We start from the raw sequence: 25,608 nt of genomic DNA, 5'->3' as shown, positions 1-25,608 counted from the left end.
AGAGCATGCCTATGGCCCCCACCTGAGGACCTGGGGATAAAAACTGTTGAAAAAATGTCTCGGCCCCTGACCTAGATCTTTTATTTTTGTCCATTTGATATAAATCAATTGCTTTAGGTATTTATAATATACAAATTTCATACAGTGACTCTTATTAGGTATGAGGTATTGAATCTATAATGTACCTGGTACAGTGTAAACCTCTGTACAGACATTATTTAATCCTACCCCAAGTGTTGTCTTCCTACTTTATAGAGGAGGATATTGATGCTCAGAAAGTTTAAATAAGTCCATACTGTTAGCTAGTATCAAAGACAAATTGGCATCAAAATTTGTCAGGATTCAAAGACCATGACATGTCATCAGAACTGTGATAATTATCTCTGAAGTAAATATCACTAGATTTTTAAAGCAAATTTTGCAACTCTGCTGACCCATGGATGTTAGCATAATATTGATTTTTGAAAGAACTGTTGCAACGCCTTCCCTCTGACCACCTGTATTCTTTAACAAGTCGCCCAAGGACAATCTTCTAACACAGTCATGGCAGAGGATAAGTCAATGCTCTTTGACCTGTGGAAACACCCCAGAATTTCACCAGGTAGCTTTAGTTTTGGGATCAGAAAAGTTCTTAGTTAATTTGTACTATTTACCTTTCTGTGATGTACCTCATTAGAGTAAAAATTTGGAGAACAATCATTAGCACGGGAACACCTCAATGGTATTCCCACTCTGAATGAAAGGAAAATCCACATAAACAACTGAAAGTGTCCTCTATGTCTGCTACAGTGGTTCTCAAAATTTGGCATTACATAAAAATTAACTGAAGGGCTTATTGAAAAAAAAAAGAACAAAGCATAAGAAGCACAATCTTTGCTGAATCAGCATCTCCTGGGTGTGGGGGTGGACTGCCATCTGATCCTGATGCAGAGGACTATTTGGGAGCGGGGCCCCTAATCTTGCTAACCCCAGGCTTACTGGTACATTTCTCAGTTTCTTTTACTGGGAAATTAAGAATTTCCCGAGCCTTCTCCCTCTCCACATTCTTTGGTTCTTCACATGATTACAGCTTTCAAGAAAAAACCAGGGTAGAACTAATCTATCAAATATTCAATGTATAGAACTTAAATATATATTGCTACAGTTGTATCAAAAATTTTCCTTGGCTCTGGCCAGGTAGCTCAGTTGGTTAAAGCATCATCCAAACACACCAAGTTTGCAGGTTCAATCCCCCAGTCAGAGTACAAGCAAGAATCAACAAATGAATGTGTAAATAAGTGGAACAATAAATCAACATCTCTCTCTCTCTACGTCTCTCTGCCTCTAGTCAATACAAATAATTTTTTAATTGTCTTTCAGAAGTGATAAGGGGTAAGAATGTTTTCATATATACATCCTCAAATTGCTACATATATATATATATATATATATGTATGTATATGTATGTACATGTGTATGTATATTGTTGTTTCTATATAATAGTTATATATATGATAACTATTATTTATGTATTCCCTCTGTATAGCTATATATAATAGCTAAATATATATTATAGCAGATATACATATTGGTTCATGTGAGATTTAAATTAGGATACCTCCAAAATAGAACACAATGTCTGCGGGATAGAAGTATAGCAGAGAGTCAAAAATATTTGACTTAGTGATTAAATGAATGAAACTTAAACCCTCCTCAAGAAAACTGTCAATTGGCTCAAACACCACTTTTCTCTAAAAACAAAGTTAATAGAAGAAAACTATATAAACTTTCTTTCTTCAGGCTTCAATGTAAGGAATCTGTCATGAAAATTAACCTTATAATATTGTCATTTTTAAAAATTCTGCCACTTGAAGACCTATCTTTTAATGAATCATTGCTTTACTATTTCATAAGAGGCATCCAGCATCTGCCCACATCATGTCAGAGCTGCCTCTGGGATCAAGCCAAAAATGTACTTTATCTTATGAATACTAAAGTAGCCTACAGACATTTTTTTTTAAAGGCCTTGAACTGTTTTCTGTTTGGAAGGGTTTTAAGTACCTTGGATAATCTGTTGTATTTGTTTATTTAGGGGGGAAAAATCTTATGCAGCCAACTTAATTTTTTAAGCAAGTATAAGTTATTCTTAGAAACTTAATAATTGAACTTTTACAGAAAAATAATTTATACATTCTGACAAGTATAATCTTTAAAATACAGGAGTCTGGAACAGACTCTTAGAATAGCTAGTTAATTTTCTTCTATCTGCCTTGGACAATGACCTGATGGTTAATCATCATTGTACTGATAAAAAAGAAAAGCCAGCTCACTATTTAAAAACAGACTGTAACAACAGGTAAAGGGCTGGTCTTCTTGATGCTGCTGTGGGATTCTAAGTTCAGGTAAGAACCTTTAAGATTCTCCCATTTCAGGAATTTTTTATGTGAGAACATTCCACAAATTTCGAAGACAAAATATTTTGATGGACATGATAAATGTTACACACTTTATTCCTGTGTCTTCTGCACCCTTATGTTCTAAGCTCTTAAAAGCTATTCAATGTCCCTTCTGGACATAGATGAGACTCTGGCTTGTATACCGTTAAAAATACAATCAGACATTTACTATTTAAGTGTAAAGTTTGAAAATATGTTCCCATTACTTTCTAGACAACTGAAACTTCAAGTCTGAAAGATGGACCCCTGGTTACTTTCTTAAAATATGTTACAAGGCAATTATTGTCACTAACTACACAAAATGATTAGACACCCCTATTTCTTTGATTCCATCTTTACTGTATAATGTGGGGTGCAGAGTTAGCTGACCAATATCAACAAATGGAAGGTGTCTCAATGTCGCTTGCTCACCTCTCATTTCCTTTTTTTTCAACTCCAGTTTGTCTCAAGGTGAGGGAAAAGAGTTTTCTAGGTAGTTTTATCTCTGAATAAAAGAAAAAATCTGTCCCACACAGATCCTGATAGAACCAAGGATCTGTAAAGGTTAGTTTCCTTCTCCCCTTCAGGGAGGTGGCTGCTCTAAGAAGACAGTTGTTATCACCACCGTGGAGGATGGGGGAAGTCCCCCATGAAAGGGCTAAGAAGGTAGTAAATGCTGTTCCTCTTTCCTCCTCCTCTGTTTCCCAGGTACTTGGTAGAAATTGAGCCACTTGCTTGCACAGATTTTCCTATTATCCCCCCAACAGTAAATGCTGTACACCGATAAGCAGAGGCTAGTGAGATTCTGCTCACCACTCCACCCCAATCAACCCTGGCAGAACTGGGCGGTTCTGGTCAGGGAGGGGATGCAGTGCTCTGACTGGATGTTTGTGGTACTGTCTTATAAACACAGTGGGTCCCCCAAATGCATGTATATGTCGCATGCATGAAACCCTCAGAAGAAAATATGTCCATAGAAAACTTTGTTAAAATGTCTCCAAGTCAGGCTTCAAGTGCCGCACTGAAGTGGAGAGTGTGTTAGAGTCAAGCCTATATTGATAGCCCAACTGTCTCATTGCTTTGAAGTTACTTACTACAGTTTAATTTCTAAGAAATGAGGGTAAAGGTGCCTGCATTTCCCACTTTTTTTTTCTGGATTTTTTTTTCCTCCCAGTATCTAGGAGAGAAAGGGGAAAGTTGTGGAAATGCAGGAAGAATGATGACTGCATCACAAGGTCTGTTCTCCAGGGAGCAGCCAGCAGTGTGGGAGAGGTAGTTTCAGCTGGGCATGTGTCTGCCAGCAGAGACTTGAGGGAGCTTCACAACTGAGAGATGAAGAAGAACCTTACAGGCTCAGAAAACATTCAGAGAACTGAGAGTGGTCTTTTGGAGGGCGGGGGCAGTGGTTCCCTAGGGCTGAAGGGGCTTGTGGGTGGTGCACTTGGGAAATGAGACTAACAAGAGGTGAGTTAGGTTAGTGAAGAATCTCAAATTGGAAGTGTGATTTTTATTTTGCATGGTACAAGGAACCTCTGAAAGATTCTGAGCACACCTAAGCTATGCATTGGATATTGGAAATGCTGGGAGACAGGATAATCATAATTTGACTAATTGCAAGAAGCAGGGCTAAGCGTGGTGAAATAATAGTGTTCAAGAATATCTGTTCATAAGAATTCATGGACACGGACAACAGTGTGGTGATTGCCAGGATGTGGGGGGGTGAAGGATGGAGGTGGAAGATGGTATGGGGGGATAAATGGTAACAGAAAAAATACAGTACAAATAATGTGAAAAAAATACTGGTTCACTAGCCAAAAAAAACCAAACTCGTAGAAACTTGAAGTTTGCAAATTATTCATAGAGATTTACAATGATAGAATACAGTGCTGAGACATTTTCTAACATAGAAATCCTGAGAGAAGATACCGGAAGAGGTATTCATGAATAAAATGACACGAAGTTTATTAAAAGGCTGCTTATGACTTTGGGACCACCAAACTATTGATTTTCTCCTCACTTCACTCAGGGAGGGCGCAGGCAGAGGCACGTATGGAGCACATGCAAAAAGTGAAATAAAAACCAAGAGTCACTTAGATGTACGTAGGTGTGAGTTTCCACGGTCATGCCTGTGTTATATACATTTAAGTATACAAAAGTGATAATATTTTAGTTATCATTTCTATATTTACACATTATTCAATACATATACATTTTATGTGTATATATATATATTTGTGGTCTTTATATATTTATAATGTAAGGAATGAATAAATCCTTATTGAAGAAAATAAGCGATGCTCATTATAGTCGATGCTCATTATTTGTGGATTCTGGGACTGCAAATTTGCCAACTCGCTAAAATTTATTTTTAACCCCAAAATCAATCCTGCAAAGAGTGGTAAAAATTTGAGTGTTCTAACACACGTGTTCCCAGCCGAAGTCAAACAAGGTGTGGCTCTGCTCTCAGGCGGCAAGCAGGTAGCCTTTCCGTAGTCTACCTAGTGTCATACATTTGTACTTTCGGCTGGTGATTCTGCTGTTGGAACAGCTCCATAGTGCAGTGGCCACATGCGGCCCACTGTTCTGAGGCAAGAAGGCCATGATGTGCCTGACAAAAAAAAATATGTTACACACACTTGCTCAGGCAGGAGCTCCAGAGTGCCATTGGCCACGAAGTCAACATTAACGGATCAACAAAGTAAATGCAATCAGGTATCTTTAAACAGAAGCACATGTGAGACGAGGTTATATATTGATCGGTTGATGAAAATGGGGTGACACAGGAACGTGGCCCTGCCTTGCCCTTCCGAGCAACACTCAGCGTTTGCTAATTCAGTGCTTGCAGCAACTGTTAAAACAGGACAGCCGCAAACAATGAGAATCAACTTTACACAGAACAGGTTTTAATACACTGTTTCATTAGGGCCCTATCAATAATCACGTATCTGCTTATGTATGTTACTATATAGAATAGTTATTTTAGATACATACATGTGTATTATATACACATATATAAACAGGATCCCTTTTTCTAAACCTCTGTGAATAACTCACTAATCCATGTAAAAAAGCAAATCTAAGCAAGTTGACTTATTTTACCAGTTTTTATATTAGTGGATTAATCACTCTTAAAATTCTAATTCCTCTTACACTTTGACTTCAAAACTCCTGTCAGGCTTTATCCCACAGCTACGATTGCACATAAATAAAATGACATATTAGTAAAGTTTTCTAATGTGAAATAATTAGGTACAACCTAAATAAATATTTATTAACATGCAACTAGCTAGTTATACCATAGACAATGCGATAACCTGTAACCATAAGAAAACTGTGGAGGCCATTTGTTAATATAAAATGAAGTATATGAAACAGGGTAAAAGGTAGAGAACAGTGTTAATGACATGCTGCTGTAGAGTTAAAAAAGAAAGAAAATATTATTTGTTTAATTTTAGAAATATATTTCCAGGTAAGATTCACTAAAAGCTGATAATATTAGTCCTCAGAAAGAGAAATCAGATGCTGGGGGAATGTGGGTTAGAGGAAGAAGTTTTAATACATGCATACGTCTTTTTGATCTTTTGTACTTTCAACTATAGTCATAAGTAGTCTCTTCAAAAATAAATTAACAAAGCTAAAATAAAGTAGGATTGTGATGGCAGTAATCTCAAGTATGGCCAGAGTCTGTCTGAGAATTCTTTAGACTATACTGTTTTGTTTTGTTTTGTTTTAACAAATCCAAGCTCTAGCAATTCTCCAAGCCCAGCTCCAGAGGTACGCCTCCAGGAAACCTTACAATTGGTCACAATTGGTCACAACTACAATTGGTCACATTATGTTCCCACCCATTCTGACCCTGTCCCATGTGCAAGGCGCTGCCTGATGCTTTGTAAAGTTATGAAGATAAATTAAATACATACTTGCCCTCCTAAATCTTATAATGTAGATATATAAAAAATATATTTTAATGTTATTTCTCTATTTTAAAAATTTTGCTCGCCTAACCTAGTGTGGGATTGTATGTTATTTATTTGTTGTTTCCATTTTATTTCCATATGTTTCTCTTTTAAACTGAAATATAATCTCCCTGAAGCTTGGGCTCTGGGTGTTTTCTATGTGTGTGTCGGGCATTTACCCAGCCCCGTGCTCAGGACACAGTGGGCCCTCAAGGAATATTAGTGGGCTCCTGGATTGATTGATGTTGATCTTGTGGCTTTTCTCATTTCCGAATTGTATATTGTCAAAGTGAAATATGCTACATTTTCTCTCCCTGAATAGGTCATCATTTTGAACAGAACATCTGCAACAACTGAAAATAGTCACATGACATGAATAGTTCAATGATGGACCCAAATCAGCCTTTGAATAAGGCGGCAAAGGCACCAACGTCCAGGAAAAGGAGGAGCAGATGCTGCGACAGCTTCAAGGTGAAATGGCTTTCATGTTTTCCAGCCAAAGTCAGTGAAGGGAAGGATTTTCTTCCTTAAAGGAAAGGCAACCAATTTTTTTAAAAAGGCCATTAAATTCAAGTTAGAGTTTTTAACTGAAGCATACATTGAAATATTAACAGATCCATTTAAATCAAGATCCATATCTTGATTTAAATCAATGTGAAATCTTAAAAAGATATATTTTTGGTGATATTTCTGATGGCTAAGAGTTTATCAATGTTAAATATTTACAAATAATTTCATGTATTCTTTTTGGTTCTTACTGGACCAAAGATGTTTCTAAATGTGATTAAAATAAGAGAAGTTGTTGTAGAATGGATAATATGTAAAAATAGTCTTAGAATTGACTTGTAAACACAGAACATTCATCAGTCTTGTGAATCACTCTTGACCTATTTAAATTTTCTTGAGAAAAGCATTGTTTATTTTAATAATTTAAATATTTTCTGATGGAAAAGAGATCTGCAATAACAATCAAAGAAATCCCTGGCCCAAAGACCTAGTTGCTGACTTACAAAAGCCATTTAATTTTTCTATATGCAAGTTCATAAAGTAATAATCATTTCTCTTGCTTTTGTCACAAAACTGTGAGACACTAAATTTTATAGACTATATCAAGAATTTTCACAGACACAAAACAATACTCCTAGAATATAGTGTTGAAGACACCAAGGCAAGAAAATTTGAACTTTGCCTCAAATCATCTTGCTTGGACATCAGAAACCCTTGAACCCAAATCAGAAAGCCTTTAAACCCACTTAGGGAAATCTTAAGGAAATAAAAAATCATGACCACAAAAAAGCCTGATTTTTGCTCATGTTTTTGGAGTTTGCCTCAAATTTGTTCTCTTATCTAGCTAAATAAAAAGACCGTAGAGATCACTCTCAATTGCAGCAATATTATACAAGGTCCCTTTCAACTTTGTACAGGGAACATAAATTCTGTTTGTTTTTAGAGATTACTGGTAAACTCTGTTCTGATGAAATATTTGAATAACACTTAAGCAAACTGGTAATCACAGTGAAAAGGTATTGGTAAAATGCAACTGTGTTACATTCTATTGTTTGTGGATGATATTGTATGCTGGATTATTTCTGTTTTTAAACATTGAGGGTTACAGAGATCTTATTTGTGGGTGCACAGCGAGGCAACAGCAAACTGGCTGAGGCAAATGAACAGAGTGGTCCCTTGTAGTGTATTTAGAGAAAAGTTAGAAATTAGCAGTATGTATAAAGTTTGTTAATTGAAGGCCAATAATGAAAGATTAGGGGAGTAATAATAATAATAGCTAAAATGTATGGAACACTTACTATATGCCACACGCTCTCCTAGTGTTTTACTTGTATTTACTTCTTAGATTTTTACCATAATTTCTTACCACAATTCTGTCAGCCAGATGTTATTATCTCCCTTTTATAGATGAAAAAACTTGGATGCAGAGAAGGCAAATGACTTCCTCAAGGTCCCCAAGTTCATAACATTAGTGCCCTCAAGAGGTTCTGGTAAGCAGGGATTTGTAAGTAGACTATTCAGTGGTCTTCCTCATTCTATACTAGTGGTCAGTCAAGTATTTCTCATGGACACACACTTGTTACTGACATGCACAGACAGACTCGGTGGGTTGAGGCTGTAGGTGAAACTATATAAAAGAGACTTTTAAATGACATGAGTATTGTTTGATTCTTTCTTACCCTCTTTCCCTCATTTTTTGAACCCAACAAACTAAATTAGAGACACCCTACCAGAAGATCCTTCATCTTTGTACTTGTCATTTCTGCACTTCGGATTTCTGGAACCTCTATGTTCTGGTGAAAATTCTTTAACAAGACAAAAATAATGCACCATCATCCAAAAATAAAGATAATAGGGCAAAAGTAAAAAGTTCCCCCTTTCTGCCTTTATTCCCACTCCCCCTGCAGAAGTAATCAGAATGATTATCTCCTATTAACCAACAGTTTTTATGTTTCATAGTTTTCCTCTGGTTTGCCTTCCTCCAGCCATATCAGCCTATTCACTGTTTCTCAAAAATGCCAAGCATGCTTCTTACTTGGAGAAATGTGTACCTGCTGTTTCCTCTTCTGAAATATTCTACTTTCACATATCTTGGTCTTCTATCTCATTCAGATCTCTGTTTAAACACTACCTCATGCCTGACCATGCCATATAAAACAGCTTCCCCTGCCCTGGCTGGTGTGGCTCAGTGGACTGAACATTGGCCTGTGAATCAAAGCGTCGCTGGTTTGATTCCCAGTTAGGGCTCTTGCCGGGGTTGTGAGCCAGGCCCCCAGTAGGGGGTGTGGAAGAGGCAACCACACATTGATGTTTCTCTCCCTCTCTCTCACACTTTCCCCACTCTCTAAAAATAAATAAATAAAATCTTTTAAAAAGAAAAGTCTTCTCTCTTGCTGAGGATTGAGACTTCATTATTTTTTTTTTTTTAAATAGCATTTCCTGTCCATGACTCTTTAATCAAATCGATTTTATAGCACTTACCACCACTGGCACACCAACACACACATGCCTATGTGTGTGTGTACCCTTCATGGCTTAAAACACAAACTTATTACAGTTCTGGTAGAGTTCTAAAATTGAGAAATCTGAAATGGGACTCACTGGATTAAAATCAAGGAGGTGGCGGGCTGTGTGTGCCTTTCAGGACGCCCTCTTAGAGACAATCTATGTCTCTGCCTTTTGCAACTTCTAGAGGCTGCCGGAAGCTCTTGACTCAGCTCTCTTCCATATTCAAAACCATTGGTCAATCAAGTGTTTCTCACTCTTACACGTTTGGAAAACTCTTGTGATTACATTCGGACAACAAGGATAATTTAGTATAGCCTCTTTGAAGTCATATCCCTTTGCATGCTACCTGATATATTCATAGGTAGACAGAACATTGGTCCTAATCTCCCAAACCTTTGTGAATGTATATATACTTACTTATAAAAATGTTTACTCATATAGAAGTGGTTAGTGTATTTTTAATGCTATTTATGTTATTATGTGAATATACAATAATTTATTTCTCTATGGGCAGGTTGTTTTCAGGGATTTTATGTTATAAATAATGTTAATATGAATATTCTCATGCATATCTCCTGGTATACCCAGAGTTTTTCTTGCCAATACCTTTGACTTAAATTGCTAGAACATAGAGTATATCAATATTCAATTGTACAAGATAATGATAAATCGTTATTTAAGAGGTCACACTACTTTCTGTGATCACCAGGAACTTATAAGAGAAAGTCAGGATACACGTTCTCGCCAATAGTTGGCATCATTAGACTTCTCGATTTTTCCTACGTAGATGACTGTTTTAGTACTTTCCTTTCAGATAATGTGTTGTTAGTGCATAGAAATGCAACTGATTTGTATAGAAATGCAACTTCTTGAATGTTGATTTTATATTCTGCATCTTTACTGGATTCATTTATTAGTTCTTTTTGGAGTCCTTAGAATTTTCTGTATATAAGACCATGTCATCTGGAAAGAAGGACAATTTTACTTCTTCCTTTATAAACTGTATACAGTTTATTTACTTTTCTTGTCTAGTTACTCTGGCTAGAACTTGCAGCACTAACTGTACTGAGTAGAAGAGGAGAGAGTTGGCAGACTTGCCCTCTTCCTGAGTTTAGAGGAAAAGCTCTCAGTGCTTCACCGCTGAGCGTGTCAACTGCGGGCTTTTCATATATGGCCTTTGTTATGTTGAGGTACTTCCTTCTGTTCCTAATTTGTTGACTGTTTTTATCATCAAAATGTGTTGAATTCTGTCACATGCTTTTTCCGCATCTGTTGATACGAGCATGTGGTCTCGTCTTTCATTTTGATCATGTGATAGGTTCCACTAACTAGGAACCCATCTGGTTAGTGGACTTTCCAATGTTGCCCCAGGTGTGCATATCTGGTATAAATTCCACTTGGTCGAGTGTATGGTCTCTTTGGCGTGGTTGGGTTCTGTCTGCTAGGATTTTGTTGAGGATTTTTCCATCAATATTCATTAGGGATATTGATCTGTAATTTTCTTGTAATGTCTTTATCTGGCTTTGATATCAAGGTAATGTGGCCTGGTAAGATGAATTCTGAAGTGTTTTCTCCTCATCCATCCTTTGGAGGAGTCTGAGAAAGATTAGCATTCATTTTCCTTTCCTGAGTGTTTGATAGAATTTCCAGTAAAGCCATCTGGTCCTGGGCTTTCTCTGTTGGAAGTTTCTTGATTATTGCTTCAATCTTCTCATTAGATATACATCTATTTAGGCTTTTGATTTCTTCATGATTCAGTCTTGGTAGGGTATATGTTTCTAGTAATTTATTCATTTCTTAAGATTGCCCAATTTGTTGGTATATAATTGTTCATAGTAGTCTCAATTTATTTTATCTCTGTGATATCATTTGTAATGTTTCCTCTTGTATTTATAATGCTAGCTATTTGAATCTTCTCTTTTAGTTAAGCTAGTAAAAGTCAATTTTATTGATCTCTTCAAAATCAATTCTTAGTTTCCTTAATTTTTTCTATTAACTTTTTCATTTATCTCTAATCTTTATTATTTCCTTCTGATAACTCTGGGTTTAGTTTGTTCTTTTTCTGGGTCCTTGAAGTACAAGTTCAGGTTGTCAATTTGAGATCTTTATTGTTGATACAATCATTAGCTCCTATAAACTTTCCCCTTAACGCTGCTTTCACTCCATCCTACATGGTTTGATATGTTGTATTTTCAGTTCCATTTGTCTTCAAATATTTTCTAATTTTCTTCATAATTCTTTTTTTGATCCATAGTTTAAGAGCATGTTGTTGATTTCCACATATTTGTAGGTTTTCCTGTGTTTCTCCTGCTATTGATTTCTACTTTCACTCCATTATGGTCAGAAAGTAGATATTATATGATTTCAATCTTATTATATTTGTTAAGATTGTTTTGTGGCCTAACACATGGTCTATCTTGGAGAATGCTTCATTTGTACTTGAGAAAAATGTGTATTCTTATGTTGTTGGGTGGAGTGTTCTGTATATACCTAACTGCTGTTAAGTCCAGTGATTCCTTATTGATTTTCTGACTGGTTGTTCATATTGAAAGCATAGTACGAATCTCTTACTCTTATTGTGTTTCTATTTCTACCTTTAGTTCTCTCAATGTTTGTTTGACATATTTGGGTGTTCTAATGTTAGATGCACGTATATTTATAATTATATATTCCTAATGAACTGACTCTATCATTATGTAATTTCCTTTTTTTCCTTGTGACAGTTTTTGTCTTAAAGCCTATTTTGTCTGATATAATCATGGCTACCACTGATCTCGTTAGGTTCTTGTTTGCATGGAATATCTTTTTCTACCTGTTTGGGCAGCTATAATAAAAATATCATGGGCTGGGTGGCTTAAACATCAAATATTTATTTCTCACAGTTCTGGAGGCTGGAAAATATACAGTCAAGGTGCTGACAGAATAGGTATCTGGTGATGGTCCACTTCTTGGTTCATGAATGGCTGTCTTCTCATTGTGTCTTTATGTGTTGAGGAAGGCAGGAGAGTTCTCTGGATTTCTTTTATAAGGGCTCTGATCCCATGTATGTGAGTTCTGTACAAGGTGAGGCAAAAGTAGGTTTATAGTTGTGAGATGCAAAACACAGTTTATTCCTGTACTATTATTTATTAATTATTGTATTATGTTCCATATGAACAACTATAAAACCACATTTGTCCCACCCTATATTTCCTTTACTGGGAAATTTGATAATTTGGTATGTTTTTGTTTTGTTAATCATCCATTCACTTTAACTTGTAGAATTCCCATCAGTGTTTCTTGTAGGGCAGATCTATTGGTGATGAATTCCCTTAGCATTTCTTATCCAGGAAAGCCTGGATTTCTCCTCTGTTGCTTAAGGACAGTTTTGCTGGATATAATATTCTTAGTTAGCAGTCTTCTTTCTTGAGTACTTTGCATATTTCATCCCACTCCCTTTTAGCCTGCAAGGTTTTTGCTGAGAAATCTGGTGATAATCTAATGGGATTTCCCTTGTGAGGAGTCAGTTTTCTGTTACTGCTCCCAAGACTTTGTCTTCGTCCATGACTCTCGACAGCTTTATTATGATGTGTCTTGGAGTAAGTCTCATTACCTGTATCCTGGAGAGAGTTGTTTCAACTTACTGAATTTGTAGGTAAATTTCTCCTCAGATTTGGGGGAAGTTTGACCGTTACTACATCTTCAAATAATTTCTCTGCTCCTTCCTCTCTTTCTTCTGCTGGTTGTCTCCTAATGCATGTGCCTGTCCGCTTGAGGGTGTCCCATGAGTCTGCTCAGCCCCCTGACTGAGTCTCTGAGTTTGTTAACTCATTTTTCTGTCTGGTCAAGTTTACTATTCAGTGAAGTTTTCAATTCAAGTAATGTTTCTCAGTTCCATAATTTCTCTGTGGTCCATCTTCATAGTTTCTATTTCTTTGTTAATATTCTTATTTTGTTTTTGCATAATTTAAAAAATATATTTTTCAATTAGGTATACATCTGTACTGCCTTTAATTCTCTAAACATACTTATGATGGTAAATTTGAACTCTTTTTATGACAATTCATACATCTTTGTTCTCTAAGGGAAATTTCTGGAGATTTAATGTGTTTCTTTAAATGTGTTTTGGTTCCCTTTTCCTTGATATGTCTTGTTACTTTTTGTTGGAATTTTGGCAATTGATTAACCAACCAACTCTTTCAGAATTTGTTGTCTGGTTTTCTATAGAGATGATTTTTCACTACTTAGTCATGCAATTCTGGAGACCTCCCAAGCTTTTTCTACATGTAGGCCTTCTTTGGGTTATTCGAAGAGATTTGCTGGTTTTCACTTAGGAGCTTCCCCTGGTGTCTTGTCTAAGATACTGCAGCCTCGCTGGTATTATAATTAAATCACAATACTGGCGCTCCATCTAGTGTCAACCTTTGGTACTGCAGGTTCTCGTGAGTGATTTTTTTTTTTTTTTTTTTTTTTTTTTTATTGTTCTGAAACCCTCAACCTAGAAGAAGCTCACTCCTCTCGGTGCTTGGATACATTAGTTTCTCAGCTAAACCCCTTCCAGTCAGGACATTGGACATAAGTTCTACTGCTTTTTTTTATCTCTGCAGGGAAAACACAAGAGTTGGAAATGTTGTCCCAATTGTACCAACCCTGTTTGCGCTTGCGGGGCGGAATGCTCTGGTCGGAGAGTTGAGAGGTCACAAATTTTCCTCCTGGGCTTTCATACAATTGGCTTCACACTGCCTATGATGCAGAAATATTTTAACTGATTTCTGCATTTCTCACAGAGGCAGTTGTTCGGTTTGTTGTTTTTAAATCCATGTCTCCTTGGGGGAAGAAGGGTGAGGGTTTTTGATTCTGCCATTTTGCTGACCTCACTCCCACACATACAGGGTGGGGAAAAGCAGGTTTACACTTGTTGGTCTGGAGACAACACAGTGATTAATAAATGCTAATTCAAGAACAAACTCTGTGTTTCACGTACTCACAACAGTAAAGCTACCTTTGCCCCACCATATGTTTTCTTTTCTTTTTCTGGCACCAATAACATGATTTTTGAAATGATTAGAACCCAAACATTTTTCATTTTTGTTCTATGGTGTAAGGCTGTATATAATTCTACGATTGTCAGAATTGGCTTCCCTTGAAAACCTTCATAATTTTTGTTTCACTTCATTGGAAAAATTTAACGTTCTCCTATGTGTTTTTTTTCTTCCTCGTACCTGCATAGTTAAATTTGTTTGGATATCTTTCTACTTTTGTATTTCATTCTTTGATAACTCTGTTTGTCTAAGTCAGCATGGCCTTCTATTAAAAAAAGAAAAAAAAAACAATACCACAGACTCAGTGGCTTAAACAAGTTAAATTTATTTCTCACAGTTCTGGGGATTGGAAGTCTGAGATCAGGGTGCAGACATGGCTGGGTTCCAGTGAGAGCCCTCTTTTTGTTTTCAGATAGTTGTCTTTTTTCCTTGGTCTTCACATGGCAGAGAGAGAGAGAAAAGCCAGCTCTATGAAGGCTCCATGAACTGGGTGGGGGAGGCCCATATGCAGTTCATAACAAGCTTAGATTTTCATACTACAAGCAAAAGAAATTTACTTACAGATAAGAATGTGGGCTGTCAGAAGGATGTCAATAAATTTTGTTAAAGTGAAATTGAAAATACAATACCTGTAACCACTGAGGTTAAACTCTGTTTTAGAACATTGAATATATTGCTTTGTTTTCTTCTTAATTTGGATTGCTCCAATAACAGTGATGTTCCATAAATGAAAAGATTTCCGTGTGCCAGCTGGCTTACTATGTTTGAGAATGTCTAGCCATTGCCATCAAAGTTAGCCCACACTATTCACTTGGAAATAAATAATAGCTTATCTCATGGCCATCTCGGACATTATCTAGTTTTTTCATAAATCAGCTAATAACATCAATTAGAAATATGATCTGTACTGCTCTATTAATCTGATGTAATCATGTTAGAAAATGGTGCTTTATCACCATAGCGACACCAACATTCAAAGGGCTAAGAAGTGCCAAATGGTGCAGAAGAAAGGTAGGTATATATGATAAAATCATATTTTAAGTAAAGAAGAAAAGCTACTTTAATTCTATGAGTATATAAATATGTATTTCTGTGACTAAGCACTTTCCCTTTTCCTGCTCTCTCTTAGACTTTCTTGGCAGCCCTCTCACTCAGCTTTATCGCTAAGGCGATGGGCGGCATCATCATGAAAAGTTCCATCACCCAAATAGAAAGGAGATTCGACTTATCATCTTCTGTTGTTGGCATAATTGATGGAAGCTTTGAAATTGGTAATTTTTATTTCTCTTTTGATTACTACTTGGTAACCAGATTTGCAGAGGTAAAAACTATTCACACACTCTCTACACCACTGGTTCTCAACTAGAGATGAATCCCGCCCTCCCCCCACCCTACCACCAGGGCCTGTTTGGCGATATCTGAAGGCCCTTCCCATTGTCCTGACTCAGAGAAGGGGGTTTGCCGATGCCAAGGATGCTGCTGAACATCCCACAATGCACAGGACCGTGCGCACAACAAAGAATTATCCATCCCAAAACATCCCTAGAGCCAACCAACAATAAAACACCCTGGTCTACACAATCTCATTACTTGCAAACAAATAGTTTTCAGGGCTTTACCTTCCCTCTCTCAGGATTCCCTAAGGCAAAAAAAAAAAAAAAAAAAAGTTTCAAAAAAAGGTTGGAGAGAGGATTCTGATTCTGATGATTTGAGGAAGGAGAAACAGCTTTAGAGCAACCTGTGTTAAGCTTCTACTGTTTAACTGGATATATAATTTGGAGTTAAAACTTTTTTTCTTTAGGACCTCAAATGTGTTGCTTTGTTGTCTCCATTTTGACTTGGATATCTCTCATAATGGTGAGGTTTTGTATGACTGTCCAACATTATTTTCTCTTATTTTATAAATTGGTAGCTCATTACCTCTGTCCATTTTTTCTCTTTTTTCACTGTTTAATAACTGAAAAGGGCCCAAAAATTATGTCTGTTGTATAGGTTACAAATATTTTCTACAATGTGTTGCTCATCTTTTAAAATATATTTAGATATTGAGTATTTAAAAAATCGTGTAAAAGAAGCCCATCTATGTTTCTGTTGTGAATCTGACTTTTCATGATTCAAAAGATTTTATACCCTAAAATGAAATACTTTAGTACCCTTCATTTTTTCACCTCCCTGCTTTAATGAAGTCATCTAGAATTTTAATATTAATCTGTTATTAGCTTTAAATTTTAATTTATTGTATGTCTCTTTTTATTGAGAAATTTATTCTCAATATTTTTGTTAAAATGTGTTTCTTTGCTTACCACTGTTCCCTGGTTTTCATGACTTAAGTTTTACGTTTATTTTTTCTGAAGATTATTTTTGCATAGTTATTTTTTTCAGAAATAATTAAACACATGAAGTTTTCTGAGCCCTTTGCTTATTAGAAAGTGTATTTACTTCAGTCTCATATTCAAGTGATAATGTCTGAGTGTAATTAAAAGTGCAAAATCTTTTTTTCTCAGAACATTTAAAATATTTGTCTACTGTAACACCTAATGTTGCATAAGAAAAATCATTATCAGTATCGTTGTCACTCACTAAGAGATACCTACTCTTTATCCATGAGTTTCAGAAATTTTACCATGTACCCAGGAATATTGCTTTTATATTATTTGTGGTGGAGAAATGTAGAAATTATCACCTGAATACTTAAGTCTTCCTTTAATTCAGGAATTCATATTTTTAAATTTATTTCTTTCCATTTATTTTCTTCTGAAATATATATAAGATGAATATTAAATTTTCTGTCTGTTTTTCAAGTTATTCTTTCTAAAATTGTATCTTTTTATCTTTATGTTTAACAATATTTTTGGATGCTATCTCTTATCATACCAGGTCCCAACATGTACATTTTTATAATACTTTTAATGTAAATACTTTACTATTCTTTTATTATCTGCCAGTTCATTCTGGTGCTTTTGTTTCATGCTGTCTTTTCCATCAAACGTTAAGTAATTCTTGATTGTTGGTTGTTATTATACATGTATGATCAGAATTGGTCATGACTCCCTTCCCTTGGAATGCTCTTCTCACCCTTTTTAATGTAAATAATTCATACTCAACATTAAATCTCAAGTGGCCCCTCCTCCAGAAAACTTCTAAAAGCCTTACTTAACTTCAGCTTCCCCTTTCCGTGGTATAACAGTTTCTCTATTTGTATATTTTTATTACTTCTATGTAAGTACATTGAAGACAGATACCAGGGTTTATTCTTTTTTTATATTTCTGGATCCTAACACCATGGCAGGTACTTAACTGGAGTTTAAAGAATGCTAGAGTGAATGCATAAATGCATGAATAAAGACCTTTCGCTCAGGTCAGAGACTTTCTCCATTTTTCTTCATCCTAATACTATCCAGTTAACTCCAAATTCTTCAGTAAAGTTCTACTTCGCTAATATTGCCAAGTAAGTCAAGTGCTTTCTTTTGTATTTGAAACCTATACTACTTACTATTAATATCATAAAACTTTACAGCGAGTGGTTTAATGTGAGTTTCATTTTCTCAATAAATTGCACAACCTTTGAGGGAAAGTACCATGTCCTGTGCTCTGTTTGTATTCATTCCAGGGCCTTCTCTTCTACTGAACACAAAGTTGGACTCAGGATTTGCTAGAGTGAATCATATTAAAATAATTTTGGCCTCTTTCTAGGAAATTTGCTTGTGATTTTATTTGTGAGCTACTTTGGATCCAAACTACACAGACCAAGGATAATTGGAATCGGTTGCCTCATTATGGGTATTGGAAGTATTGTGACTGCTTTACCACATTTCTTCATGGGCCAGTAAGTGTTAAACAGCTCTGTGCCATTAACTGCCATTTACTTGTAAGTTAATAATAAAATTTCATTGTATCCTTTTAAATAAGCAGTCATCTTTTGGAAGAATACCCACAAAGTATATGTAGAAATAAAGTTTACTTTTTAATGTTATAATAACTCATTAGTGTTACTTTCACTAATAATAATTCATTGTTATTGTCATTATTATTTAATGTAATAATAACTGCTCTATCCACATAGCTTTGACTAAATCTGAAATATGAATAGCATTGATTAAGTTATACAGTGTCATCAGAAATAAAAAAGATCTCTATGACTTTCTATAGTCATACTTTCTAGAAGTATAACATATATATTTCATGGCTTTACCTATGTATTTATTATTTTGTATATTTAATAAACTTCCTCACTCAACCTACTGCCATATGGGTGTTCCCATTACCACATCCATTGAGAGGGTTCTTCCTGAGGTGACTGTCGAGTTAACATCAGAGTCAAATATCAATGACAGAAACTCTAAAATAGGGATGGCTTAAGTAAGATGGAAGCTTATTTTTTACATAAAAAGTTAATATAGCTTTCCCAGGGTAGTAAGTTTCTACTTGCTTTTGTCACATTGCTCTGTCTTGCATAGCCCCGACGCAATAGCCCCGATCATGGCAACGTTGTTCCAGGCCACAGGACAGGAGGAAGGAAGAGTAAGCAGAAGAAACAGAACACACACAGCCCAGGGCTTAGAGAATATTTTTGGAAGCGTAACACTTCTTCTGACATCATATTGCCCAGAACTTGATTACATTTTACACCATGCAGATATAAATACATGGGGAAAATAGACTTTATTCCAGCCCGTCACGCTACTAGCTAAAAATTCCACCTTCTATTACAATGGAAGGAGGGAAGAATGGGTAGCGAGACAATGAGCAGTTTCTACTAAAGTCCTTAATCACCTACTACTTATCACCAAAGCCAATTGCCTTTGGTTATCATATTCCTTTTCTTTCCCATAAATTGACCATCATAAGCACTTTCTTCTTCCTGGTACTTTTTCTGCTCTTTATTGTATTATTCTCTCTTGATTTATTTCCTATCTTCGTGTTTCCTCATTACGCCCACCCTTTTGTTCTGCTGCTGACACATAATGTCAGTATCCCCTAAGTTCCCCCTTCAATCTCCTTTACTTTTCATTCCAGATGATTCATGTGGATTGTATGCATTAAATGCAGCTATTCCCTAAACATGGTGACTTTTTCTTACACTCAAGATCTGTATAATCTACCACCTCCTGGGTATGTCCAACTTAACATTCTACAGGCATTTCTCATTCATATACTCAGACCAAATTCATCCCTGTACCAAAATCAGCTCTGACCATTCATATGCATTCTTTCAGTGATTCATATTTAGCCACAAAGGAACTCAAGCCAAAGTCAAGGGCTTCATCTTAGATTCTTTCTTTATTTCAACACAGATGACCAGTGTCACCAAACCTTGCTTATTCTCTCTTATCTGTCAAAGTTGTACCATCCTTTCCTCCCCATTGTCCCCAACCTACTTGAGGCTTCTCTCCTTCCTTGGCCTAGACATTTTGTCTCCAGTGTAAACTCTATTCTAACTCATATTTTATGTTAGAGTATTCATTTTAAAATACAAATTTAGTTATTTTACTCCTGTTTGACACTCCCAATTTTCTAGAACAGTGTTTTGCAAACTATAGATTCTGAACCACTAGTGGACCAAAAAATGGATTCAGATTAATTATTGAAACCAATAATGCAACAAGATCAAATACAATAAAATAGAACAGAAGAATATACAATGTGAGTAGGAACAGATATTGTTCTGTGAAACTTTTGGTTTGGTTGTGCATAGACTTGTGAATATGTACATGTGTGCACATGTATGTATTGTGATTGTGACAGAAAATGCATTTCGTATTGTTGGTCACAGTCAAAAATATTGAATGCTTCTCATATGTAGATTAATATCTATTATAAATCCATTTTCATACACAGGTTGCTCATTGATGTGGTCCTGACGCTCTTCCTCATTTCATTTCACACTGCTCCCTGTGGCTGAACGCCACATTCTGGGCCTGCAGTTTTCCAAATGTGTCCTCATATGTCATACCTTGGTACATGGTGTTTCCTGCAATCTTGAATACTTTTTGATATTGTTGTCTGCCTATTACACTCTTATCCATATTCAAGATTCATCTCACATGTCATCCTCACTGGGAAGTCTTCTCGAATCTACTCACTCCACGACCTCAACAAAAGATGATTGTCCCCTTTTACTTTGTAACAACTCAGGACACGGTGTATTACATTTGTTGTATCTTTTATCATATATATGTTCATCTTAGTGTAAAATTCCCTAAGTACAAAGACTGTTTTATTTCTAGTTTTTTTGGAGCTGAGTATAATGTTCAGCATACTGTAGGCTGCCCTTGGAGCTTATAAGGTATATCAACATTTGACCCTATTCTATTGCTGTGGTTCTTAAGGTCTTCCTCATCAAATGAAAATGGATTAGAACTTTTTAAGGTAAGTTTTGAAGGGTCAGGCTTATGATAGTGTGTGTGAGTGTGTGCATGTGTCCATGAAAAAAAAATTCAGATTATTGATAGAAAATACAGATGAATTAGTGTGTATTATAGATTGATTCAGAAAACCCTGCTCTAAAGTTTATTAAATGTTATAAAGTTTATCAGATAGTTTAAATCATGACTATTTTGAAGATGATTCAGAGAGACAGGAGATACAGTCAGCAAGTTTTTTTAAAAGCGTAAAACCAAGATCTTGGTGAGATTACAAGCCCTCCTAGGATGGTAGTGCAATAATGTGTACTGCCCCTTGCCTGGGGAGCAGTGAATGATGTTTCTCACCGAACACTCCAGTTTCACTTTTACCCATCAGCTAAAATAAAGGCTAGGAAGTCGACAAAGAGAATTCTGATGATTTGTAGAAGAGAATGGTATATGTAAAGGGGAAATGTTCTCTGTACTTCTGGGAAAAGTGAAAATACTCAGTAGTGAAACAAAAATTTAAATCTAGTGATGTTCTTACAGTTACAGGTACTCTAAAGAAACCTATATTAATCCATCAGAGAATTCAACATCAAGCTTATCGACCTGTTTAGCTAATCAAAGTGTGTTACTCAATAAAACATCACCTGAGATAGAGAAAAAAGGTAAGAATTGAATTGACACTAGTGAATATTAGTGTCACTAATAAATATTCTAAAATGTATCAACTTAATTACATCTGTAAAATTGATTAGCAAAATTGATTTAAAACAAATAAGAAAAGGATTTGCATTTTTACAGTAGTATTAATATACTATATTTAGAGCTTTTAGAAATAATAAAAAGAGTAAAATATTTTGGGAGAAAATTGGCAAAGAATGCATTTAAATAGAGAGGGAAGTGGCATAAATATATAAAAATGTAACTGCTATTTATGAAAAATGGCAAGTTGTTACACCAATTAAATATTTAGCCTGTTATAACACAAATGCATAATTATGAATTATAACATGTAAATTTATAAATTTTAACACTAATTACAGACTTTTATGCCTATTAGGAAAAGATTAAAAATAAAAATAAATAAAGTAGAGGAAAAAGACACATTTATGTGTTATTGGAAGTATATAAATTTCTCTTTTTGGAGGTTAATTGTCAATATAGTATAGAACAAAATTATGAATTTCTACTTAAATCAACAGTTCTAACTTTTACTTATTTATCTTAAGAAAATAATCAGTATGTACAAGGATTGATTTATGATTATAGATATGGTGATCTATTTAACAGAATAAAAAATTAGAAATGTTTTGTGAGTGACAAGTAAGAGATTAAATAAATTGTGAAACTTTTTTAAGCATACTATTGTGCTGTCATTAAAATATTACGTGAAATAAGTCAGGCAGAGAAAGACAATTCTCATAGGATTTCACTTACATGTGGAATCTAAAGAACAAAATAAAGCAAAAGAAAATTGAAACAGGCACATAGATTCAGAGAACAGACCTATGGTTGCCAGAGGGAAGGAGGACTAGGGGTCTGGGTGAGAAAGGTGAAGGGACTGAAAAGTACAAATTGGTAGCTACCAAGTAGTCTTAGGAATGGAAAGTAGGGCATTGGGCATACACTCACTAGTACTATGATAACTGTCTGTGGTGCCAGGCAGGCACTGAAAATATCTGGGGGATCACCTTGTAAGGATATGATTGTCTAACCACTGTGTTGTACACCTGAAACTAATACAAAGTAGTATTGAATTTAAACTGTAATTGAAATAAATTCTTATATACAAGAATTCTTAATAACATGGGAAATTGTCATAATATAGTGTTAAGTACTACAAAAGTAGATTATAATAAGAACTGGACATTTAACTGTATAATGAACACAAAGAACATTACACATATTTTTATTTGCACTAAAATGCGGAAGATATACAAGTACACAAACCTTAGAAGTGGCTCTCTGTGTGTGATTGGATTACAGGTAAGTTTTCCTTGTTTTCTTTTTAAAGATTTTTATGTATTTATTTTTAGAGAGGGAAGGGAGGGAGAAACAGAGAGAAATATCAATGTGCGGTTGCTGGGGGTCATGGCCCGCAACCCAGGCATGTACCCTGACTGGGAATCGAACCTGCGACACTTTGGTTCACAGCCTGCGCTCAATCCACTGAGCTACACCAGCCAGGCCTAGTTTTCCTTGTTTTCTTTGTGCTTTTCTGTATTTTCAAGTTTTGTAAAGTGAATATGAATCACTTATAAATAGAAAAAAGCAGAAATATTTAATGGAACAATTAAGGGATTAACGTGATTGCATTTCTAATAGAAATGCTAAAGTTAATTATTAAAATACAACATTCACTTGTCTACAAAGGTTTGGGAAAGGAATCTGAGACATATGTGTGGTTGCTTGTCCTAATGGGTAACCTGCTTCGTGGAATTGGAGAAACCCCCATACAACCCTTGGGGATTGCTTACTTGGATGACTTTGCAAAAAAAGGAGATTCTTCTCTTCATTTAGGTAATGTACAGAAAATATTAGATTTTTGATTACCTGGGTCTACCCTTCAAATAATAGTGTTCCTTAATTCATTCTTTTATTTATTAAAAATTTTATTGTGTAATGTTACTTTAAAAAACATATTGAAAAGAACCATGAATTGTTGGCACCTGATAAAATTGTTTTATAATATCTTCAGGTAGTTTATTTGCAGTCACAATGATTGGTCCAATCCTCGGCCTAACACTGGGATCTCTCTTTGCTAAAATATATGTGGATTTTGGATATGTAGATCTGAGTAAGTACAATCAAAACAAGGTACCGTGACAATGCTTTTCCAGTACAGGACATTATTCTTCCAGATAATTGAATTAACACTCATAGTCCTTTGTGATGTTTTGTCAAAAGTTACAAATAGGAAATAAATGTATGAATACCAGAATAAAAATAAAGTTCAGCTCCTGTCTATACCAGGCTTTTACCACTAAGTCTATAATAAGTCTCAACATCTTTTTTGAACAAACTTGCTTAAGATTACTTCATCCCAAATAATTGTAAACTAACTGGCATTTCTCAATTGTGCCCTGTAATATCACCTCCCTGCATTTACCCTTGGAAAACCTTCTCTCCATTTTCTGTTTACATGGTTCTTAAAGTCTCTTCCAAAATATGGCTCCTGCTCAGTGAAAACTTACTGTACTTTCTTTAAAGAAATCATTCTTAACTAGCCCAAAGTTAAGTGCCTCTATTTTGGTCACCAAGAACATGCCTTTATCATAGCCCTCATACAATGAGCCATGAACATCTGTGGCTCACCTGCCATCTTTTTTAGAACATAATGATTTCTGACTTAACATATAGTAAGTAATTCATGCTTGTGAATAAACTTACCTTATTTTCTATCCCACCAGGACTAGAATAGATCTCCAAGAAGATCAAAGAGTTCATTTTCAAAATGGAGTAGATATCACAGTAGGCCAACAATAACCACAAACTTGAAAGTGTTTTATAATATAAAGCTTAAGCAAGTACCTGTTGAAAAGTTTTGTATCTTCTATTTTGGACATGTAAATTAGAGTTCAGTTTCACATTCTGTACATTTCTACTCATTCACCTCCACATTCGTCATTGTTTTTTATCACAAAGAGTACAGAAATAAGTTGTTAGTCTTTAGGTTAATAGTTTTGTAACTTCTTTCTAAAATTAGAAGTCACTTCTCACACAATATTTTAGAATTCCTGTTAATTCCATTTCTACCACTGAATGTTTAGACCTTATTATATCTTCTCTTATTCAGCCGTGAGTATGATATAAACATGTGATAAAGTAGACTTTGGCAAAATCCATTGCCTAGAGGAGCCAAAGAGATAAGTGAATCAAGAGTGTCAGGTGTGGTAGTCAACTGGGAAGAATTGATGGTAGACTAACTGGCTTCCCCACACACCAAGAAGTACAGGCACTACTCAGCCTCAACCTATCCTTCTCATACAGAAATTTCGATCCAGCATTGACAAGATCTAGTGATTGGTTTTCAAGGAAAAGCAGATTCTTATGTATCATTTTTTCAATTTTTAAGACAGTGTGTGAGCCATGGAAAACTTTTTGACTGCCTTGACCAGTGTGGCTCAGTTGGTTAGGCAATGTCCTACAAACTGAAAGGTTGCTGGTTTGATTCCCAGTCAGGGCACATGACTGGGTTGTGGGTTCAGTCCCCAAGGCACATGCAGTTGAGTGCATTTGAGAGGCAATCGAATGATGTTCCTTTCTCACATTGATGTTTCTCTCCCTCCTTTCACCTCTCTCTAAATGTAAATAAATCTTGAAAAAAAAAAAGGAAAACACTTTGACATGCTCTGTTTAACTAGATTATAACTTCTAGTTCCTATATGTATACCAGTGATAGAACAGGAAAAATGTTATCAAAATGACATTTCATGAATAAATACTTAGCATATAGATGAAGTCACTCTTCTTACCAATCATTTTCTAAAATCTGAGTTGCTGTTTATGAAACAATGTGATCAGTTTTATGAAACAATATGATCATGTAAATCAATCTTAGCTAGTCCAATAAATAGAACAGATAATTTATTTTTAGTTTAATTTTTATTTTTTCATCATCATTTATCCCCCATCCCCTCTTCTACATTTATTTCTATACAGTTTTCAATCAAGTCAACATTTTGTCATGTTACTAAGTTTTCTGATAGGTCAAAGTGTGGTGGCACCATTACTGTGCTTCAAACTTCTATGGTGTGCATGTTACATGTGTGTTGTGCTTTCTTATTACTTAGAATGTTTATGCTTACTGAGATAGCTTATTTATACTTGTTTAGATATAATGTCTGCTCAT

General features: G+C 35.4%; 1 protein-coding gene across 2 annotated transcripts in view; it reads left to right on the top strand.

The window, feature by feature from the left end:
• The first annotated feature begins 2,292 nt into the window (after positions 1–2,292).
• LOC114513438 (solute carrier organic anion transporter family member 1B3-like) overlaps positions 2,293–25,608 on the top strand; it is a 44,087-nt gene continuing 20,771 nt past the window's right edge. Inside the window, exons 1-7 of one of the 2 annotated variants that reach the window (XM_036019271.1) lie at positions 2,293–2,381; positions 6,693–6,841; positions 15,536–15,677; positions 18,100–18,232; positions 21,300–21,421; positions 23,130–23,276; positions 23,455–23,553. In XM_036019271.1, the coding sequence (XP_035875164.1) occupies positions 6,743–6,841; positions 15,536–15,677; positions 18,100–18,232; positions 21,300–21,421; positions 23,130–23,276; positions 23,455–23,553 (742 nt within the window). In that variant the 5' untranslated portion in view covers positions 2,293–2,381; positions 6,693–6,742. Of the gene's footprint in view, positions 2,382–6,692; positions 6,842–15,535; positions 15,678–18,099; positions 18,233–21,299; positions 21,422–23,129; positions 23,277–23,454; positions 23,554–25,608 lie in introns of those variants that run through there. The other variant, XM_036019272.1, reaches the window with a different exon arrangement.

This window comes from Phyllostomus discolor, chromosome 2 (genome assembly GCF_004126475.2).
Source record: "Phyllostomus discolor isolate MPI-MPIP mPhyDis1 chromosome 2, mPhyDis1.pri.v3, whole genome shotgun sequence".
NCBI lineage: Eukaryota > Metazoa > Chordata > Mammalia > Chiroptera > Phyllostomidae > Phyllostomus > Phyllostomus discolor.
The sequence above is the reverse complement of the archived record's forward strand: the minus strand, read 5'-3'. Positions and strand labels throughout refer to the sequence as shown.